This window comes from Macaca mulatta, chromosome 4 (assembly GCF_049350105.2).
Source record: "Macaca mulatta isolate MMU2019108-1 chromosome 4, T2T-MMU8v2.0, whole genome shotgun sequence".
Classification (NCBI taxonomy): Eukaryota; Metazoa; Chordata; class Mammalia; order Primates; family Cercopithecidae; genus Macaca; species Macaca mulatta.
This window is the reverse complement of record NC_133409.1, coordinates 31,023,216-31,047,172: the sequence shown is the minus strand read 5'-3', so window position 1 is coordinate 31,047,172 and position 23,957 is coordinate 31,023,216. Positions and strand designations below refer to the sequence as shown.

General features: G+C 39.5%; 1 protein-coding gene across 2 annotated transcripts in view; it reads right to left on the bottom strand.

The window, feature by feature from the left end:
• Nucleotides 1-12,950: 12,950 nt before the first annotated feature.
• Nucleotides 12,951-23,957, bottom strand: part of TRMT11 (tRNA methyltransferase 11 homolog) — a 55,987-nt gene continuing 44,980 nt past the window's right edge. The window contains exon 12 of one of the 2 annotated variants that reach the window (XM_028846802.2): nucleotides 12,951-13,522. In XM_028846802.2, coding sequence (XP_028702635.1) covers nucleotides 13,391-13,522 — 132 coding nt within the window. In that variant the 3' untranslated portion in view covers nucleotides 12,951-13,390. 2 annotated transcript variants of the gene reach the window in all.

Genomic DNA, 23,957 nt, shown 5'->3' with positions numbered 1-23,957 from the left:
AGGCCATGTGGGGAAGCACCAGGGTCGTTCAGGAGGTAGAGGGGAGGGGAAAATGTGGACAAGAGCCTTTGTTGTGGTTTCCAGAGAAAGGAACAGGTGAGGCAGGATAAGCAGGCATAGGATTAGCCAGTTTGAATAATTTCAGCAGGCTCTGGAGTATAGCGGTTGTTCCTAAGTTACCTGATACCTGGCCCGAAAGTGATTTAGGTCTGAGAAATAGTGACCCAAAGCGTAAAAGCTGTATAAAAGAGGAAACAGAGTGAGTGGACTCTGGACTGGTTAGTTTGTATAAAAGACACACTTGAAGGAAGGTGAAACCTTTATCTCTAGGAATTGACTGGTTCTGTTCTCTCCAGGATCAGCAAAGTCCCAGATGTCAAAATATCAGAAACACATGGTTAATATACTATGACTGTTAGAAGTGGCTAGGTGCTCCTCTTAGACTCACCCTGGGCTTGCCCTGTGGGAAAATGGATCACACTATTTTAATTGACTACTTACCTCTTTGTTTCATACCACCGCCATCCTCCAGACCATGAGCTCATTGAGGACAGGACTATATCTTATCCCTTGATGAGAGGCAAAATAGCACATAGAGATGAACTTGATAGACTTCAAGGTCTAGCCCTAGGTTCCAATGCATCAGGTGACATCCCCTGCCATAGAAGCAAGTCTTCTGGGCCATTTACCCCAGCAGAAATGGGTCAGGTCTTCCCCAGAAACCTGATTCTTCACATAGCACCATCCTGCCCTTCTCATTTCCTTAGGAATCCACTTAGGATCATGAAAGATCTTCTCTTTGGGTTCAGAAAGCCAGACTGGAGGCAAAAACATGGTTCTTCCGTTTTCAGGTTCTTGATCTGTTTCTCCAAAACTAAGAAAGAAAACAAGCTAACAAATGCAAGATCAAAAACTAAATCTTTGTTCATTTATTTTGGTCCAAAAGATAAGACTGTAGATTTAAATGTCATAAGACCTCATGACTTTCCTGGCAGCATTTCTGTGTGAAGCTTTTAACCAGTCAGTTGAATCCAAATTAGTAGGAGCTTCAGAAAAGGCTTTCGGCTGGTCCACAGCTGGAAAGACATTGTCATGAGCTCTGCCAAATGCATAAGGATATATAAAGAGGGGGGCAGAGGGAAATTGGGATTTTTTTTTTTGGGCCAGGCCTTTTTTAATAAATTAAAAAACAAATGAAACCTCAGATTTAATTAAAATTTTCCCCATATTCTGGCCGACTCTGTAATTTTATGATGCTGCCCGAAAGCTATTATGTAGTTACTTAATAAGAGAGAGGAAGGGGAAGTATTTTTAATTTTAAAGGATGAGAGGAGAGGAAAACCCTTTGGGTTATTCTTTTTCTGTGTCCAGAGCCCAAACAGTGGTGGCCTGTGTATTTCTTTAGCAGGTTTTTCTTAGAGACAACTAACAACAGCTTACAGTTTCACTAATTTATACAGCAAAGGTAGCACGTCCACCCATCCAGTTCAGGCAGAAGCACATCACCCAAAGCCAGTGATGTTCTCAGCAGCTTCAGGTGGCACAATGGAGAAATTTCATCTCATTAATTCTAGTATAAATTTCTTGTAATAAACTTAGAATTGCCTGATTCAGTCTCAAGAGTATCGGGTCATGTCAATGCTCTTTGCCACATATATATATCATGCTGGGGGGAAAATGGCACAGAAGGAATCTTAGAGCTGTACAATGTATCTTGACTCAGTGGGGTTTTTTTGTTTGTTTGTTTTTGTTTTGTTTTGTTTTGTTTTGTCCCATACAGGGATCTTCCACTTCTCGCGTAAGTAATCATTGCCTGACTTTGCTCTTGGATACTCAAAAGCCTGCTATGCAGTTCTTCATGCTTGTACCATAGGCTCCTCTTGTTCAGGATGTCCAAACCTAAACTCATCCTTTTCCCATTATCATCTATTTCAGTTTGCACCCACCCAGTGCCCTAGTTGGAATCTCAGATATCATCCCTGACTCCTCATCTGGTTCTCAACTACCAGGACCTACCTGCTCACTCACCTTCTAAATATTTCTCCATTCAATCCCTACCACCACCGCTGTCTAACCTGGATGACCACATCAATCTTCTGATCAGCATTCTAGATTGTATTCATATCTCCCTCCATTCCAAGCCACTATAATCACAGTGATGGCCTGACCAAGTCTGATAATATGGTGTCCCCAGCAAAAATCCAGGGTAGGGGGAGTGGGTAGCATGCCCAAGGTAATCAAACAGAAATGCAAACCCCTTCCTGCCTTACTCTCTGACTTTACATTGTCGATCCTCAGTGCACACTTCAGTGACCATGAACTGCATGCGGTTTCCCCACATACCATGCTCTCTATTCCTTTGCTCTGTCCTCTACCTCTCTATTCCTTTGCTATGTCCTCCTGGATCTTTCCCCCGCTTAACCTGGCTAACTACTACCTACCCTTCAAAACTCATTTCAGGGATGGTGCTGTAGGGGTGTCCCTGTGTAATTATTCATTAAACTGCACTTATGCTTTATGCACTCTTTGCTGTAAATAATGTATCTCACAATAAAGTTATTAAACCCGATATAAAAACTTCAAAAGGCAATTCAGGAAACACCTCCTCTTGGAACCACCTCCCACATCCCCAGACCCAGGGCAGGCTGGATTCCTTGCCTGCATGTTCCCACAGGGCCCCCCTATATCTCACTGCACTTGATGCCTTGCTAGGATTATTTATCTCTACAACTACTGAAGGTTCCAAGCTTCTTCAGGGTAGGGATTATCATTTCTTATCTTTGACCCTGTAGTGCCTAGCATACCAATGTGGACAAAATATCTGTTGAATGAATGAATAGATGAGTATTGTGTCTTCCATCTGTCTCTGTGGTCTATTCCCACTGTTGGTTCAGATTCTCACACGGACTATTTATTTACCTCCTGACCTGTGTCAAGCACATCCTGCATTCCATTGCCAAAATCACTTTTTTTGTTTTTGAGACCACATCTCACTCTGTTGCCCACACTGGAGTACAGTGGCACAATCATAGTTTACTGTAACCTCGAACTCCTGGGATCAAGTGATCTTCCCACCTCAACCTGCTGAGTAGCTAGCACTGCAGGCATGTGCCACCACACCTGGCCAATTTTATTTTTGTAATTACAGGGCCTCACTATGTTGCCCAGGCTGGTCTCATAATCCTGGCCCCAAGTGATCCTCCTGCCTCAGCCTCTCAAAGCTCTGAGGATACAGGTGTGAGCCACTGCAACCAACACCCCAAATCACCTTTCTGAAATCAGTCCCTATTCTCAAATCTTTAGTCCCATGACAACTTTCTATTGTCTTTTTTTTTTTTTTTTTTTTTTTTTTTTTTTGAGATGAAATCTTGCTCTGTTGTCCAGGCTGGAGTGCAGTGGTGCAATCTCGGCTCACTGCAACCTCCGCCTCCCAGATTCAAGCGATTCTCCTGCCTCAGCCTCCCCAGTAACTGGGACTACAGGCGTGTGCCACCACACCCAGCTAATTTTTGTATTTTTAGCAGAGACGGTGTTTCACTATGTTGGCCAGGCTAGTCTCAAACTCCTGACCTCAAGTGATGTGCCTACCTCCACCTCCCAAAGTGCTGGGATTACAGGCATGATGAGCCACCATGTCCAGTCTGTCTATAATTATTAATACAATTTCTTTAGACTGACATTCAAGGTCTTTAGCAACATGACCCCAGCCTACTTTCTTCAAAGTCCTCTCCCACCATCATACACATGAACCCTTCCCTCTAGTCTAGTTAGTACCTATCATCTTCTGAACTTGACTCACGCATTCTCACATCTGAACTTTCCTCACACTATTCACACACAACTCCAATCTGAAATGTTCTTCTTTCCTCTCTCCACTTAACTGAGTTTTTAAAAAGTGTGTAATGTTCTGGCTTAAGCACCACACCTTCTGTGAAATCTTTATTAAATATTCTACTCTGAAGAAAATTCTCATCCTTCCAAACTCCATTGAGGCTTCTCCTGGGTACTTAATTCATTCTGCCTTGTGTTAACTATCTTTTTATGTGTAGGTCTCATCACCCCAACCAGACTGTAAATTCCTTTGTCATTATTTAAATCCATGCATGAAACTCCCACAGACATCAACCAATCACCAATAGACAAGCGTTAGAACATGTATTACAGGAAAAATAGAGTAACACATACAACTATTACAGAGGAACAACAATTGACATTAAAATAGAAAAAAAAATTAACTCTTGGAATCTATAGAAAAATGTAAAGAGAAAGAAAATTGAAGATAATAGGTCAACTAGAATATTTATTTGCCTGCTTCAACATCAATAATAAAGCATACTAGGTAAAGTGATCCTTTTCAACTGATTGTTACAACTCTCTCGGGTGCTGGTTTTGGAAAATCTTCTCGGCCTGAGACTCAAACTATTTATCACCAATTGTCTGAGTTAAAACCATCAATTAAAAGATTTACGCATCCCACAAAGGACAGAAGACTGCCCTGTTGAGAGGTAACTTTTGAGCAATGTGCTGAGCCTTTCTGTGAAGGTTTGGCAAAGGGTTGCCAGAGAAAATACAGAACAAATGTAGAGCAAATTTCCAAAGCTCGCAAATTCCAGATGCCTGTGGATGGTAGGAAGTATGGAAAGTCTGTCAAATGTCTTGACTGTAGCCCATGACTGAGTGGCTTTAGCAATAAAAGGTGTATCGTTGTCATATGAAATGATCCAGAAAGTCAAACACATGACAAAGATTAGTTTCAAGGGCCAAAGTGGTGTGGCTGGAGTCAAATGATTGCACTGGAACAGCAACCCTGTAACCTGAGAAAGTGTCAATAGCATTGATGAACAACCAGTAGCTCTAAAGAGGGGTGGCGGAAGGTCTGAGGTAATCAATCTGCCAGGAGCAGTGGAGAAAACACCCCATGCAGTGTGTTCTTCCTTACCAAGAGGCAACAAGGTCAACTTTTGGCAGGAGTCACAAGTCTAGCACCAAATGGTAGCCTTTGCATCAGAAACATCGAGTACTTTACTTATACCCTGTCTATAACAGTGGATGTGTTGCCATGTCCAGCACAATAAGGGATCCAGGCAGCAATGATGGCAATTGAGGTGGTGCTAGCTAACCGAGTGATTCTAGCTGGTCTCTTCAGAGAATGAGACTTTACAATGGATGTCAATATGAATGACCCCAACAGTTCTATTAGCCACCACAATTTGTTTCCGCTGTTTGAAGTCCCTAAAGAAGGATGTCTTCAATTTGCAAATCTGTAGTTTTCCAAGTGGCAGATCAAACCATAGGTCTTTAGCAACAACCTAACAGTCAGTAAAAACATTACAAGGCTCCTCAAGGAGGGTATTGGTCAGAGCTTTGAGAATGGCCTTGAATTCTACTTAATGACCAGATCAACTACATCCATTTTCAGTTCTGCTACCTGGCACTGAGGTTGAACAGTCATAGCAGTCCATTGAAATGGCACTGATTTTCAGCTAGCCAATCTGTCAGTGAAAGAAGCAACAGGCATTTCGAGGAATCTCCTAAATGCCACCTAAATATGTTTTTAAATCCCCTACATGTAACCTTTATGAAATGAGGGTGCTAAGCCAGGGGCTTTGTTTCAGGCAATGGAATAGACAATAAAGTTTTCCCCAAAGGATTAGCTGCCACTTTTTCATGTAAATCCAAGATGCCACTGGGGCTAGGTCTGTTGCATTAATGATTATTGCATATAATGATTTTCTATGACAAGCAAGGCCAGTTGGACCCTTTCCACTTTAGTAGTCGTGAGGTCTGTTTGATCTACTCCAAAAAGGGAACGGCAGACTGGATGGCTCAAGTGTTCAGTTTTGATAGAAGCCCAGTAGTGAAACAGGAGAGTTGCCTGACTCCTTCACGGAACTTGCGACAGGGGTGTGGCTCAAACCCCTTATGGGAAGGGGAGCACGCAGACAGGCAGATGCAGGAGCTGGGGCGAGCGCTTTTGGGCTACAGCCCCACAGTAGCGTCTAGGCGTGTGTTACAATTAATGGTCTTTTAGCAGTTGCCGTCTGTGGACAGCTAAGTGTTAAACCAGCTCAGTGGAGAGTCAGGGTGACAGTCTTTTACACCCTGCCCTCTTGATACCCGGGTCCTTGTCCGGCATGCAAGAAGAATCAGGTCACACACAAACTTGAAGGATGGTGAATGTGGGGCTTTAATTGAGTGGTGGAGGTGGCTGTCAGTGGGGTGGATGGGGAGCTGTAAAGGGGATGGAGTGGGAGGATGATCTTCCCCTGGAGTTCAGCCATCCTGCAACCAATCTTCTCTCCAACCGTCTCCAGCCAAACTCCTCTTGACGTTCAGATGCTTCTCTTCTTCTCTGCCACTCTTCTGCTTGTGGAATCTGGAGTTTAGGGTTTATATGGGTACAGGATAAGGGGGAATGGCAGGCCAAAAGGCAACATTTGGGCACAAAAACAGGAATGCCTGTTCCCAATTAGGGCCGTGGGTTTCTGGGCTTGAGGGTGGAGCCTTTGTCAGGGCACTGCCCTCTTCTACCCAGAATTTCCCTGCCCTCGGTCCACATCAGTAGTAGCTAATACTTAGTTGTTTTTCAGAAGGCATGTACCTTGCCAGCCATGTCAAGGAGTCCAGGCATCCAAAACTCCAAGGGCATCTCTGGATGAAGGGTGTCTCCTTTTACCAGGGTCTCCAATCAGCAAAGTAATCAGTTACGGGATATTCTGTAGCTCAAAGGTATCATTAGGTTTGTGTAGCCTCAAAGATACCAGTACCTATCTAAACAGGGCTCTTTCTTGTTGGGCTCTAGCACTTATGGGGCAGAAAAGGTCAAGCATAGAACATGTCATTTTCTGCTATATATTCAGATGCAAAAAGAACAACAGTGCATTGAATTGGTTCAACACGCTATACCCACAAAGTCATGTTAACTTTCCTTTCCTATTATGAACTTTGCCCAAACCCTATCAGTTGAAACTGAGTGGACCCTTCCCCCGCAGGACTGTGTAAGATGGTGAACTGGGCACCTGTGTTCAACACAGCCATAAAAGTTTGCACCCCTTTCTCCTATAAAGTCCCCCAGCATATTCAGATGGGTACTTGTGGTGGTTGGTCCTCCTTTGAGATAAGAAGTCCTGGGCCCCATCCCTAACCATCTTTCTCCTTAAAGCAGCTGATGTCAGGTTAAAGGTGGAGGGAGAAACGAGGGAACATGGGGTTGGGGTGGGAGGTTCCATGCCAGTATGCAAGGCTTTACATCTACTTTTAGTATTGAGTAGTATAGCAGCTGCTTGGAGCTCAAATAAATGAAATTCCAATGATTTTGGTCCCCAAAACAAAGCAAAATCTGACAATGTTTTGGCACTGGGGACCCTTTGACTCAGCAACCATGGACACATGGTCTTCAGACTGAAGCCACTGGGTTTGTGTCCTTTACCTGACTCTAGCTTGACTTACATTGACATTTTTCTTTTTTTAGGAGTTCATCTTAATTAACAGCATCTTCACCATTACCAAGAAATATCTCTTAAGTTCTGGCCTAGCTTTAACATAAAAGGTAGAGTACTTTTCCAAGGTTGGGGGGCCAACTGCAAGAATTTATCTAGAATTCTCTGGGTCAGTTTCTCATTCTTCAGTAGGTCGCCTTCATCAGCATAGTAAACTCAATTCAGGGCAGTAAAAGACCAAATACTAGTTAATGCCTCTCTATCCTTTCTAACAGGAGTTTGTCTCAGGGATATATCCCTGAGATGCCAATGCTCTCTGAAAGCAACCAAGACCCACTGGAAACAAAAATCCTTTATTTTCTCTGAATGGATGTTAAGTCTGGCATGACAGACTGCCAGGAGGAGCTGAGCCACAAAATAGGCCACTTGTTGCCCTTGTTCCTTAACAACCATGATGTGCCCTGCCACCATATGTCCCAAGCAAAACAACCAAAGTTCTAATGATTCACCTATTGTCTAAGGAGGTACACCCTTCAGCCCACCCAGGATATATCTTAGTACTAATTTTTACAGTGGGGTGGACTTGAAGCTAACTGGCAAACTGGTGAGGAAACACCTCTCCCCATGCCCAGAAAAGGGTTAGCAAAAAACAAGGAACCATTTGGGTAGCTATCACTGGACCTACTTTCTGATACTTGGCCTGCAACCACTGTCCCATTTGCTCCTCATTAACAGGCAATGAAGTTGAGGACCATGTATCATCAGGTTGATCATGAAATTTGGTCAACATGCTTGCTAACAATTACTAAGGACTTCCTATGAATCCTATTAATGAGCCCCAAAGCCCTCCTCCTCTTCCAGAAAGCTATGTGTCTGTCCGCATCCCATCCTCATGATCAAAATCCATCAAGAACTGTGAAGGGTCTGAGATTTTGCTCTATTGCAAGCGCCTGCCATATTCATCGACACTGGTAAAAGACATACCCGTAGGTCACATACAAAGAACTTTATTACTTATGGTACAGTAAGCAGGGCATGATAATCCTTTTTTTTTTTTTTTTTTTTTTTTTTTTTTTTTTTTTGAGATGGAGTCTCGCTCTGTCACCCAGGCTGGAGTGCAGTGGTGTAATCTCAGCTCACTGCAATCTCCACCTCCCAGGTTCAAGCAATTTTCACTTCTCAGCCTCCGGAGTAGCTGGGATTACAGGCGTGTACCACACCACGCCTGGGTAATTTTTGTATTTTTAGTAGAGATGGGGTTTTGCCATGTTGGCCAGGCTGATCTCGAACTCCTGACCTCAGGTGATCCATCTGCCTCGGCCTCCCAAAGTGCTGGGATTAAAGGCATGAACCACGGTGCCTGCCCTGATAATCAGCATTTTAAAAATCAGTTATTCCTTATACCCAAGTCCCAGAAGAGTGACCAGATTAGGCCCAGATGGGTGCCTGCACTTACAGTAGGTTTTATTACAAAGAAGAAATCTTAAGCTTACGGAACTCAATCTTTTATAATGGGCAGTAAGCATGCCTTTACTCTGAAGGGAAGACACTATCTTCCGAGGTTGTACACAAACTTAAACCTCTGCTCTGGAAGTTAAAAGGGAGGGCGAGACAGGGGAGAGAAAGACACTGTATCTTCCAAGATTGTTCACTATACAAATATCCTCAAAAAGACAGTACAGGATACAAGAAGTCTGTGCCTTCCTTAGAAAGACACATAGAAATGCAAGAGATCTATGGAGAATTGCTTCTCAATTGGTATAAATTGTAGAAAAATGGAAAAATGCAAAGGCCATTTTGCTCTTTGTGCAGAATTCACTCCAACTTGTGGTGAGATACTCCAAGATTTATACACAAACATTAAGGGACTCTTAAAGATTTTTAAAACTCACCAATAACAACTCTGCCCATCTTGACCCACTTCCCCAACTTACAACACATTACTTTGGCAGTCCATCAAAGCACAACTCCAATATCATAAGTACCATTTACATTTTCAATTTTAATTTTCTCCTCAGCCTTTTCCTTTTCTTTTAATTTGACTAACTTCACACATAAGCCCAGCTAATCTTTACTGCTGCACATTAGCCAAAATGGAGTTCTTCCGATAAATCCTCAGGAGAGAGCCAGGGAAGCTTGATTAAAGGAGAGATTTTTAAAGTCATAGAGGTCAAAACAGGTTCCTTTTTAGGCAATTCATTTTGGCATGACTGCAACATGATTATCTTAGTAAGAACTTTCAAATTTTAAAACAAAAATATACTAATCACATCCTAATATCACAAGAAATAGGGCTAACAGTTACATAAGGGAAGCTGACTTATCTTAACATTCATCTGCTAAGCCCTATATTGTTCCATGACCCAGGCTTAAGAGACTGCCATTACAATTAAACCTCCATCCCCCAAAGAGCCCTGTCTACAACGGCTTATAAAGGAAGGGATAAGAGCCAAATTCCAGGTTGGCCTCAGTTATGTCTAAATGTCAACTTGCTTATCCCACACAGTGAAACATATGAACATTGTAAGGCAGATCTCTTTTAAGGGAAAAGGGTCACATTCCCTAGTTTTTCACCCCAAAGGATAGACAGGAATGTGCTGGTCTCTATGATTCTGTGACCAGATAGAATCACAGTATGTTTACCATTCCATTATAATTCTTTACACTCTAGATGTTATGCTCTCAAACCACTCTGTTTTAGAGAAGATCTCAATGTTTTAGTAAAGTACAAACACCATCAGTCTGCTGTTATTGTCTCCATGTGTATGTTCTGGATTAAGGCACTTTTTTTTGTTTGGATTACAAACCACATTACTTGATAAATATCTGAGAAAAATGGGAGTGGGTGAGTTGGAAATCAAAGTAGATTTCACTTATTCTATGAATACAATCCTTCTAAGAACAAAGATTCTTGCAAGTGTTTAGTTTTCTAAATAACTTTATAATGGAACAGAACCATAACCCAGCAAAAAGAGCCAAAGTTCTTATTTTGGTATAATTTATTCTCTTTTGGTCAAGCAGGTCAACAATAAGGTCATCAATTGCCTTGGCAACACTTACCTCCATTTCCACCACTGCAATGCATTAATGAGTTTATTTATGCCTTGCTTTATCTACGAAGCATTTTTTTCCTATTAGAACTATTAACATGAGCTTAGTTCCACTGTGCTTTTTCAAGGGAGATTTATTACAATGGGATGGAAAATAAGATCATTTCCCAAAAAAGTCACCTTCAGTTTTCAACAGAGAAACATTATGTTTTATTCCATATCTCTTTGGATAAGGAATATTTGATAATATTTCCAGCATAAGATGTCAGCAGTTCTTCTAACACCAAACGACTAAGAACTTTTATTCAAGAACCAGAGTTGCTTATATTGGCATCTATGTAACACAACCTCAACATCTAATTTCCCGGTGTTGAAAAAAAGTCAAATCCCTGCTTCTTTAATTTACGAGTATAAAACATATTACCTTAAAAGCTATTTCCATGTCTCAAACTTTTAAAGCACAACTCTAACCCAATAAAATAAACACACCCACTACAATGCCTCCTGTGATGTTAACACATACTCTACTTTCCCCTACGAAACTTGAAATAAGGTTATTGTTGTTTTGTTTTGTTTTTACTTATAATTGCCAGTCTTCTTAAATATGTAGGGAATCTCAATATTTGAGTGAGTTTTCTCAACAAGGAAATAGTGGCAATACTGACTTACCTCCCAGAGCTTAAACAGTTTGAAAATATTTTATTGCTCAATCCTTGTATTTAAAGAGTTAGTCATAAGGAAGTCAGTGGCAAGCTGGCCCAAAGCTGGGTCACCCTGGGCAGGAAGTGGCTTTAAAACGTTTAAAATCTGCTGGCCACTTCGGCTAAACACAAAGACCACCTACTCCACTATTCCCTCCCAGCTATCACAGCAAAAAGTACTCACCAGAATAGACAGGAAGAAGGCACTTCTGAGGAAACACCACCAAGGTAACCGTCTGGATTTTATGGATATTTAATATACGCCAGGAACAAAATTACAGATTTTGTCATATTATAAACATTAAAATAGGCCAGTCCACAGACCACCTGGAATTCCTTCACAGATTATACCGTAAATCCAGACTACAGGACCATCTGAAATGCAGGCAATTTGCTAGGTGATATTGTTGCTATAAGCACATGAGGAATACAGTGGTAACATAGAAAACCAGAGCAATCCTGGAAATGATCTGCTGTAACTTACGCTGAAAGTAATAAGATCCTAACGCCAAAAAATAAAACTCTCTCGTTAAGAGGGCTTGAGACCTATGCTCTAAAACCAAAATTAGTTTGGAAGTAATCAGGTTTCTTTTTTATTTATGAGTACCAACTAAACAGATTATACTCTGAGCCTAGTGACATTTCAGGAATGGGAAAGTGAACTTCCTGATTAAATACGAAAATAAGCCTCATAATAGGAATTATAGTTTAGAAGACCTCAATTAGTAATAATAACAAATAATTTCAAATATTTTTTAAAGTGCTGGATAATTTTTAAGGATAATGTGACTAAAATTAATATTGCAACTTCCCAGAACTATTTGGACTAATTTTTGTGACCACCCAAAAAAGGGGCTAAGCTAAAATCTCATATTCCAAATGGAGTCAGTGACGAAGTTTCAAACTCACCCCCCATGTAACCTTGAAACATTTTAAATAAGATGGTTTATAACAGAAATACTGAAAATAAATCATCCTTGAATACTTTTAGATTTCCCCCTAGTGTACCACAAATCACATCCAGAAACCCAAACAAAAGAATCAGTGAAATGTTTGAGATCTGCTGCTGAAATCCCGAGCTGCAAGACAAGAAAAGGAGAGAGACCAAAGCAGATAGCCTGATGTCTCTTTACTTGGGCAGCACTGAGCTTTCAGAGGTCCTAAGCCGCGCACATTAATACTCTGAGTCCATAAAAGTCAGCAGTAACACTAAAATAATAATAATAATAAATAATATAGGCTCTGGTTAGAGAGAGAAGATCCGTTTACTGCCACCCTGCTGAGGTACATTTGACCACCAAAGGCAAGAAAGCTATTAGCATCCTGAATTAATGGGTATAGTGGTTTTCAAGCAAGATATTTTCATGATGGACACAATGTGGACTCAGCAAAGTTTCTCCTTCAAGAAAAATATAGCTTCTATTTCAAAGGGCACTGATTAGGCTTAATACTATTAGGGAACCATCAAGCATTTGTGTTGTTGTTACTGCTTTTAACTATCAGTTACTTTCTAAACCAAAAATTGTGGGTAGTCAACTTGACCAACAGTCACTGGTTAGGAATGCAGGAGCAAATCCAAGGTACAAAAGAGCTTCGAATGTAGACAGGCCTTAAGGAGTTTGGAATCTTTTTAGGTTGTCAGGTCTTAGCCTTTCTTATCATCACTATTAGCACTGTTATTACTTCCTTGTCTGGAATTTCTAAATAAAAATTTATTTCCCTCATCACATCCCCCCTGAAGACAACTAGATATGACACAATTTTAGAAATTCTCAATATGGTTTATTAGTGGCAATGTAAATCAATGACCATCAAAAACCAAATAAACATATCTACCAAATGAATACATTCTTAATTACTATTAATTGCTTATAATATATCCAGCAGATGTTTTAAAAGTCAACAATATTAACTCCCTTTGTAGATTAATTGTAAAAAAATAACTGTTTTGAGTCCATCTCCATCAGTACTTGGAAGTACAAATATACATTAAATAAGATTATAAAGACTGTAATACATACAACAAAAAAGTCTATAAAACAAAGATAACTTTAAAAGCATTGCCCAATTTACTTTGTAGCTTTTCTATATAAAATATTTTAAAACAGTACATATTTTCTGGATCATACATGAAAGTTCACATCCAGATGTCTTTCTAAATCAAATTCTTACTCTCTCTTTATTGTCAAAATCTTAATTTTCATTCCTGGGTGGATTTTTCTTCCTTGGCAATTCTTTTTGTTACCCCACTAAAATATTTCTCACGGAAGGAATTATGACCTTGGTATGGCAGAAAATGATCACTTAGTAGATGTGAATACTGGTCCCGATTCTGTTTGGTTGGAAAATACAAAATGTAAAAATTATTTCTTTAGTTAGCTTATACCAAAGCAGTTGTTTACCTTAAGCAAAATCTCACCCTCTAGTGCATATTTATTTTCCTTCACTACTTGAATTAGAAATATGCCATCACTTTACATCCTTATCATGCTTGGATATCCAAAGTGTTTTCATTTACCTCATGAAAGCCTCACAAAAGTCCTCCAACAGAGGACAAATTTCTTTTCTTTCTTTCTTTCTTTTACCTCAGGGCAAAGAGAATGGTTCCAGGTAACAGAGCCAAGGCTATAACTTTCTTCTGATTCCAAGTTCAGCACATGCTGGAGTCATCTGTGCCTATGGATAAAAATTACTAAACAGCCGGGTGCGGTGGCTCACGCCTGTAATCCCAGCACTTTGGGAGGCCGAGGTGGGCGGATCACGAGGTCAGGAGATCGAGACCATCTTGGCTAAGACGGTGAAACCCCGTCTCTACCGAAAACACAAAAAACTAGCCGGGCGAAGTGGCGGCGCCTGTAGTCCCAGCTATTCGGGAGGCTGAGGCAGGAGAATGGCGTGAACCCGGGAGGCGGAGCTTGCAGTGAGCGGAGACAGCGCCACTGCACTCCAGCCTGGGCGACAGAGCGAGACTCCGTCTCAAAAAAAAAAAAAAAAAGAAAGAAAATTACTAAACAAGGAAGCTTCTACTCAAGAAAAAGTTGGGAACCAACAAAATAATACATTTGTGTGAGGTCATACAGAAACACAAAATTGTCTGGGGGTATTTCCATATTCAGTTAATGAAATAAACAATTCGTGGAAACTTTAAGTGAACATAGTAGATGAAGATACAGGCTAAACAAGAGATTTCCACACTTGTAGACTTCACAGACAAGTAAGGACTACTGCTCAGACTGACATCTAATGGTAATATCAACCTGGGTGAAAATGTCAAACATATTTTGGCTTAGAAAATTGAGGTTCCTGGCAGGAAACACTGGAACACTGGCTTCTCATCCAACTGTGAAAAATATCTAATTAGACATAAAATCTCATTTCCCATGTACTTCTATAAATTCATATTCAATTACACCTAGATTAATGTGATTTTGAAGACAAGTGTGGAGACTTAAATGGAAAACATGATTTTTTATCCTGATTTCAGTATCAAAATGGTAGCTAAAAATACAAAAATATATCTGGAATATAACAATCCTCAAAATATTTTTTCATTTTTGCAAAAATATTTTTGCCTGTATAAAATGAGTACCTTCATTTTTCCATCATACCTAGCATTAATAAAAATCCAGGTTTAGCCAAAATAATGTTGGCACATTTGTTCATTCAGAAACTATTTTTGCCATATGTGTTTTTAAAATCACACCAAAAACTCAATTATTACAACTTAAACATGCCCAGATTTCCTGATTCATCAAAGAGAAATAGGTAGCTACTGAAATTTTATGGCACCTAAGTATATTACAGTTCCAAATTCCTGCAAGCACATGAAAACATGTCAAAGGTTACTATTAATAACTTCAGGCTACATACAATCCCCCAAAAGATCAATTTTAGAGAGTCAACGTGTAGGTATACAACTAAAGATGCCAAACGAAAGGTAACATTTGCTGGGTGTTTTGTATGGACCAAAAACAATACTAAATGCTTTATATGTACTACCTAATAAAACTTGTCAGTTCTAAGAAATAAGTAAAAGATCAGTACCATTTTACAGATGAGGAATTATTTAAGAGTACAGGCCCAAGATAATACACCTGGTAAGTGGCAGAGCTAGGCTCTGAACACAGATCTGTTTGACTCTAAAGACTGCACCCTTAACTACAAGGTAATGAGGTTTTCTCCAAAAGAGCTACCTTTTTCCCCAACTTACGAAGCAGGAGGAGCTCTGAGAATATAGGTGATGGACTGAGGCCATGACAGCTGAGCTGCCCACCAAGAAAGGAGTAGAAGTGGATAAGAGGTCTTACTAATGAAGGCCTATTAACTAAGGATATATTTCAATGGCACAGACTTTTCATATCAGGAGGAGGTATAAGAACCACAGGGAAGCTGAAGGATAACAAAACCCTGAAAGAACAGGTGACTCCACAGGTGGACTCAAGTCTGGTCCACATAATCAGGACTGTGCCAGGACAACGGCAACACAGAACAATGTTCCACCATTTAATGTCAACTACTTCAACTTTTATCAAAAGTCTGACTGAAGTCCATCAATTACTCCTCCAGGTATTCGAAATCTGTCCTTATGTCAGTAAGATCACCAAGAAAACTTGACCACCTCCTGAGCTATGTTAGCTTAATCCTGGCAGAATGTTTTTCTTTGGTTTTATTTTAAAGCTATGTCCAGTTGCTGCCATCTTTTCGGCTACTATGTTGATGCTCACAATTCTTGGCATTGTTCCCCATCCAGTCATCAAAATCAGAAACCTGGGTCAAATCCCTCTTCTCAGATTTGGTCAGTCCTAAAATCTTAGCTTGTATATCCTAAACATCTCAAATCCACTTCTCTCCACTCATATCTCCAATATTTAATCTAGGCCTCCGTCATCCTTGCCTCTTTTCCCTAAATGGACAGCTGCCCTGCCTTCAGCGGTTCCTTCTCTAGTGTATTCTCCATACTGAGACCAAATCTAATTTATTAAAGTGCAAATTTAATATGCCAACCACTTGGCTAAAATCTAAGTAAGTTCAAATTGTCCATAATTCTCAGACTTTTCCCTTGGTATTTGGTACTTACATTAAATTACCTATCACTTTGCGGAATGACATCTCACTTTCTTCTGTACAAGGGGAATCAGAATACAGTCAAGCAATAAAGGACTTCCCAGCTCTGCCCTTGTGTCCACTACTCTCATGGCCCCGCTAGGCCATGCAAGATCACCTCCCTCTCCCCCTTGAACTGCCTGTGGATTACTTCATGGAATATTCTAGAACTGCAGTAGTAAGGAGACTAAGGTAGGACAGAAACATGATTCCAGCAAACTGACCACCAGGCTCAGTTACTAGCGTACCTAGCTGACCTAAGGTGTGGTTATGCAGCTCACAAGAGGGAGGCAGAAGACAAAGCCCAAAGCACAACGGAAGATGGGCTTCCTCCATGGACCAAAGGAAGGGCTTAAAAAAATAGTTTGTCTGCCGGGCGCGGTGGCTCAAGCCTGTAATCCCAGCACTTTGGGAGGCCGAGACGGGGGGATCACGAGGTCAGGAGATCGAGACCATCCTGGCTAACACGATGAAACCCCGTCTCTACTAAAAAATACAAAAAACTAGCCGGGCGAGGTGGCAGGCGCCTGTAGTCCCAGCTACTCGGGAGGCTGAGGCACGAGAATGGTGTGAACCTGGGAGGCGGAGCTTGCAGTGAGCTGAGATCCGGCCACTGCACTCCAGCCTGGGCGACAGAGCGAGACTCCGTCTCAAAAAAAAAAAAAAAAAAAAATAGTTTGTCTTTGACCGGAGGGATAGAAATAGGGCAACTATTGGTAATAAAGTCAGAGAATATAAAGATCAGAGTCAGAGACTGGGAATGAACAGCAAAAGCCTGAAAAATCCAAAAGTAATGATTAAAATGTATGCTAACGATTATTGAGAAAACATTTACTACTTAAGACATTCTTTATTGTAATAGTTTAGACCTCTCAGAATAAAGGCAAAATAAGCCCTTAAAAGACCATCTGTTCTATTCAGTGCTATGGGGACACAGTGACAAAGACATACATGCTACTGAAGAAGTTGGGAAAGATCATTACCCTTAGAAATGCAACTCCTCGGGGGAAAATCCTATTTTCTTACTTCCCAGGTAGTAGAGCAGAATCAGTGTAAAGTGTATGTTTGCGTTCTGTGCTAAAATGCCCCCTTTCTAGAAGACCAAATGACTCCTGATTGCAAAACACAATATCATTTATAACAGAAACTCTGGAAAACCCAAAAGCTCCAAATCCCTTATGCAGCCAGAGACTTGGCAGGCGCCAGTCTATTACCCAGCAGCACAAGTCCTGCTTCAAGTAAGGCATTCCAAGGACTTTGGCTACTGTTTTCACTCAAGTGGAAAGACCATAGTTCATAAAACGTTTCTCACAAAACACTCAGTATGTCTATGGTCCAACACATATCACATATAATCGTACATATAAATACCACATACCTATGAACAATACACATTTAAAGTACACCCAGACCATATGAAATAAACTATACGCAGCATTCAGAACTTATATTACCCTTAATGCTAAATAAAATGGCAAACTCATTTTTGTTTTCTCTTTTCTCTCTACCTCTCTTTCATCCTATCTTCAGTTTAGTTTGCCAGGGCTTACATCTGAGATGATGATACTCAACTCTACATATTTTTCATCACCTTTTCATGACTCTTCTCTATGCACATTCCCTGCACATCTCAACCAGGAATATCTGCAAGGTTTTTTTTTTTCCAGCACAGTATCTCAAAGGCCAAAGTGCTTACTTAAAAGGAGAAGAGTATCCTCGGCAAATACAATCTTTGATCTCCCCCATTAACTCAAGCTCACCCCAGTGTTTGACTTTTGGTTTTGCTAACATTTCCAAATCTGTCTACCACTATTCATTGTGATATCATCTACGTATTATAAAACCCGCGTTCTGCCAATGTTTAGTAAGCAAAACATATTTGATGGAAAAATAAAAACACACAAGAATTAGGAAATGGCAAGAGAGAAGATTATGGTGATAAAACAACTACACTTTCCAAATTTCTTAACCACTGGTAGTAATTAAGATGATATGAATAAAATATTAAGACTATTGATTATACTATTATCATTTTTTATAATCAGAAGAGTTTCTGTAGGTAAATTTGTGTTAGCCATAAATGGCTACCTAAGGAAGATACACAGCATTCAGCCCTATCATTGATCCTTTTAAGACAATCAGCAATCGTAAACATTATAAGAAATATACAAGTTATGATTCAAGAAAGGAAGATACATTTCCTACCAACTATGTGTTATTACATAATTATTTAATTTTCTGTATCTTTTTGCAGAAGAGTATCATCTAAATTTTGCAGATAGGGACACAAGGAGGCTAAAGAGTTTAAACAATCTACCACAAATCACACAGCTGGTAGGTAGCATTGCCAGAATTGTAGCCTAAATCAGACTTCAAAACTCATGTTTTTCCCATTATGATTCTCTTTTTTTTTTTAGTAGAAATTACATCAAAACAATGGCTAAAGAGTTAATTTCCCACATGGCAGATTAGTGGGTCATTCAAAATAGAGTTTGACATTTAGAGGACATTCCTCACTGAACAGCAACATTATGGTAGCACATATTTCAGATCTAAACTTTTAGGCAGGACTCCTTTAACCACTGTCCCACCCAGCCAATTTCCTGTCCTATCAGTACTGCTAATTCTAAACATAAACCACTCGAGGAATTTTAACACACTTGCCAAAGAAACCAAAGGCAGGCTTACAAATCGGTAGTTTACTTTTATGTGTACACTACCCTCTACTGGCTGGAGCATAGTAACCCTTCTTTGGAGTACTTTCTGATGTGAACTGAAATAGCTTACAGCACAGCAGACCATACATCTGCCAGGAGCACCCTGTTGTGATAGCTGTTTGTGAGTCCCGGATTGCTGTAAACATCTAGAGTCCCACAGTCCCAACATGACCAGGCTGGCCTTTTCCTCAGGGAATGTTAGCATTTATTCACACCATTTCATTTTTAAAGAATGATGGAGAAATAGACGACTACATATTCACCTCAGTGATTCTAACGTGTAACACTGTCTCAGTGTCCAACCTAAAATTCCAAATTACTCTCTAGAACAAGAAAGAAAAAGTATATAAATGTGACCTTATTCAAGTCAATCTTTACGTTTACAACTATACATCAAAAATACTGCATTAAAAAGAACAAAAAATGATGCTAAAAGTATTTCAGCCACTTGTAATAAATTTTAATCTAATGGGGAATTCATTCTCAAGAAAATAAATCAAGCTGTATGTTCTGTAGTCATATTTGAAACTGATGCTTTAAACGCAACTCATGACCCTCTGGATTATACCGTGAGAATGCATATATATAAAAAGTTTTTTCAAACTGACCATCATAAACTGCTCAGACTTCCAAGATACGAAAGATTCTTCATTGAGAATTCCACTTAGATAAAACTATCCTCCTAATTACTGCCTTCTCCCAGGTATTTGCTATTCTCTTTTATCACCTCCTTCTTAAATAAAGGGAAGGTGTTATAATTTTCCACAATATGTCAATTCAGCTGTTTTATTGGTTTGCTTCTCATGAGAAATGAGGCCTAGGAATCATAGGATTAAAATGTTTTTGTCCTAGTGATTTTTGAAGAGTAGTATCAGGGTAATGATAAAATTCAATGTATTTTCTAACGGAAAACTTTTGGCTAGCCATAACTATCTGTTCGTACTCTTCCTTCAAATGGATGATTTAAATACCACTGATATGATTGTTTTTATACTAGAATGGCCCAGAGTAATCACTTAAAAGTTACTATTCTTTCCATAAATATTTATTGCATGGTGAGCAAGAGAGTCAAGGTCTGTGAATTCACAGAGCTTGTATAGTGGTGGGAAAGACAGACGTTAAACAATATACATCCAGACATATACTTACAAACCGTGATTAAACACTGGGAAGAAAAGAGTGCAGTAAGAATAAAAGGAAACACCTACTCAGAAGGGGTGAAGGGAAAGGACAAGAAAGGCTTCTCTAAGGAAGTGAAATTTATCTGAGACCTAAAGGATGAATTAAATTTACTCATATGAAAAGAGGGGAAGAAAACATTCTAGGAAGAGGAAACGCAGTGTGTGTGAGAAGACTCTGAGACTAACAGGAGGTAAATCCATTCTGGGACCTGAAAGAAGACGACCAGGGTGGATAACAACTGGCAAGCAAAAGGGAAGGTGGCACAAGATGAGACTGGACAGGTCAGAAGTAGATCAGGCTGACATAAAGGTTATGTAAAGGATTCTGAATTTTATTCTAAATTCCACAGAAAGCCACTGATGAGATTTAAGTAGAGGAGTTTCCTTATCTATTTATATTCTGAAAGGTATTCTGGCCACCATGTAGGACATGGAATGGAGGAAGAAACTGCAGAAGCAGAAAAATCAGTAGAAGATTATTATAGCGGCCTAAGAAAGCAGCACTGCACCATGGTCCTGGGAGTAAGGGTGGGGAATAAAAACATACAAGAAAGCAATCATCCATTCAGTTGTCCCAAGCCAGATTTCTGAAATATCACCCTTAGCTCATCTCCCTCACCCCTAGCTCATCTCCCTCACCCCAATTATCCAATTAGTCAGAGTCCTGCCACATCTACCTCCCCCGAAAATTCTCAATTCCGCCATGCCCTCTACAATCTCTATTCTAGCTTCCTTGGTTCATAGCCTCATCATTTTTGCCTGACTATGCCAGGAACCTCCTCAGTGGTATCACAGGTATCCTTCCACAGCTCAAATTTACTAACAAAGTGAAGTTCAGAGGCCCTTCACAGAACACAGAGCTTCTGCCATTTTCCAAACATCCCTCATGGGCTTGCCCTTTTACCAACAGGATAAATTTGAAACTCTACAGCAGGTAAGGTCCCTCAACACTGGGCTTCCCTCTCTTTAGTCTTCCAGGTTATCTCCAGCTGTTCCTCCCTCACTGCTCAGTATTTCCAGCTCCGCTGAAGTCCAGGGTTCCCCACATGTACCACAATGCCTCTCATTCTGTACCTTGCTTAAATTTTTGGCTTTCCAACCAAATTCCCCACCTCTCTTGCCTCAAAAGCACCATCTCCTTAGGTAGGTGCTTTTCTATGTTCAACAACACTTCTCACAGATCACTACAGAACACAAGATGCTATGTTGGAATATGGTTTGAGTGGCCATTTCTCCTGATGTGCAAGTTTTCTAAGGATAAGAAGCCTTAGTCTGTTCAGCCCCAAGACCTGACACAAATGGTCTCATAAACACATGTCACGCGATGAAAACTATGGCCTTCCTCTCAAGGAAGACGTAATTCAGTAAGAGAAATAAAGTATACAAAAATAGGAAAAGTACATGAATCTAAAAATTGTTAAGCAAATGGCTTTTTTTTTTCCTATTTCTCATAGTACCTTTTCTAAAAGTTCACCTGTCCTCAATCCTCAATTCTTACATTAGTATCTGCTTATTTATTCTCAGAGAGAAAAAAAAAAAAAAGTGCATGCTTCTTTACAGAGCAAACAGCAGTTATCAGATATGAATTTCCTCATCATCCTCCTTGCCCCAACCACCATGCCCATCCTCTACTACAAACTGGCTCCTACTCGCTTCATTGTGAAGTCTCATCTCCTGCACCACTCCCTATCAATATAATGATGAAGACAAAATTCTCTCCTGGTGTCCCTTCATTGCCAAGAGTTAATTTAATAGAATTCCTGAAATTTCAGTTAAAATATCTAACGATGATCATCAATTTATAAAATCACTATTCTTTAAAAATACGATACGTCCACTTTCTAGAGGATGAAGTTTCAGAGCTCTATAGTCATTCAGCAGAAAACCAAATGGCTTCTATTTTAATTGTAGGTCAGGTTTAAGCTGTCCTTTTACTCACTGACAGTTCCTGATAATGAGATAATGATTTCTTCTACCTCACTAGTATTAACCTTAAGTCATTTATAGTCTCAAAGTGACAGTAGTTTATACAAAACAGCAGTTTCATTGCAAACGCTTGAATACAAATGGCTTATGAAATTTATTCTATGATAAGTAAAAACCAGTGATGCTGTCACCATAGTGAAAGCCACCAAACTGGTAGTGTTCATCTAATTTTGTGGGGAAAACCTTTTTAGATTCATGGAACCAGTTAAAGCTACGATATACATTCTTAAGTAAGGTGTGAGGAAGAAGGCAAAGAGATGGAAGAGAAAAACAATGGGTCGGTTTATTTTCTTGTAATCAGCAGAGAGTGAAATGAAATTTAAATGACAGTGCTGAATATAATGGGGCTCAGTTCAGCTTCAGGGTAATTACCCATGTCCGGCTTTTGTTTAAAAATCCTGCTCTCCTTATCAAAGCTTCCCACTGTTCTACATCTGGTACTGGACAGTAGCTATAGAAACCACTTGTGCTAAAGTTATACAACTATAAACAGCACTAGGCCATTTCCAAACCAAGGACAAGCAGGTCAAAAGTCTGGCACCCAATACTATCAAGAGAAACCTCTAGCGTTATTCTTAATGAGAACAAGGTACCACTGGAAACCTTCATCCTTGAATTCGATATTTACATATCATCTATACTTTTTAAAAATGTCACTACATGATAGTAAGTCACCTAAAATCTATGAAAATATTTTATTTTAATACATATTAAAATCTTCATATCTAGAGTGTTCAACATGAGTGACAATGATTAAACTTTGACATCTGGCACTCAATACGTAATTTCTTAATAATTATAAAAAAAGCATTGGGGATATTAGTCCTTATGATGACAACACAGAAGTATTAACACTTTCTACATGCTATCTGCTAGAATCTATACTTGATAAAATTCAAAACTTTATCTCAAATGATAAAAGAATACAAAGTCAACACACTAGGATAAACATTTAATGACCGCTTATTAGTTACTGTATCTAATATTTCATTAAAACTAAAAATCTTGTTTAACACCTTCTTGAGTAGCAGACCAAAACATGTGCAGGCATGCACATATATATGCTGTCACTTTAATGTAGACTACTCCTCTCCTAGGTGAGTTTTTTTAATTTCCATAATCCATTAAAATAAAAATTAATAAAAACGAATATGCATTTATACAAAGATCAAAACCAAGCAAAACTATATTGCTTAGGGATGAATTCAATAGTGGCAATATTACAAAAGAGAAGCAAGATAATGATTACCATAAAAGTCAGAATAGTGGTTACACTGCAGAGGGAGGTATTTATGATTAACAATGGCCACAAAGGGGGGTTCTTCTGGAGTGCTGCATTATTCTATAACCTTGACCTTGGTGGCAGGCACATGGACATTCACTTTATAATTACTAAATTGTACATTTATGTCTTATGTAAAAAATACACATTAAAAATCTCAGGGTTAGATTCTTAGATCATAAAGTGGAAAGAGGACGTAAGTTTACATGTGAATTTGAAAAACACCAGAAAGATAATTCTAAGTTAAATAACTATATGATAAATAAGAAAAATATAAAAACATACAATGAGGAAAAAATACAAAAATATACATGAGAAACTTCCCATTTCTCTAAATCATTCATACCTTGGAATCCCTGAGTTATATTTATGTTTTCAACTGACCTATGCCAAAGATTCTTTTAGCACTAGTACTTTAAAAACTGTTTTATTGGCATAGTTTAAAAACATGCTGGAACCATAAAGACATATGTTCTCTCAGTCTTCAGAGAACTGCTT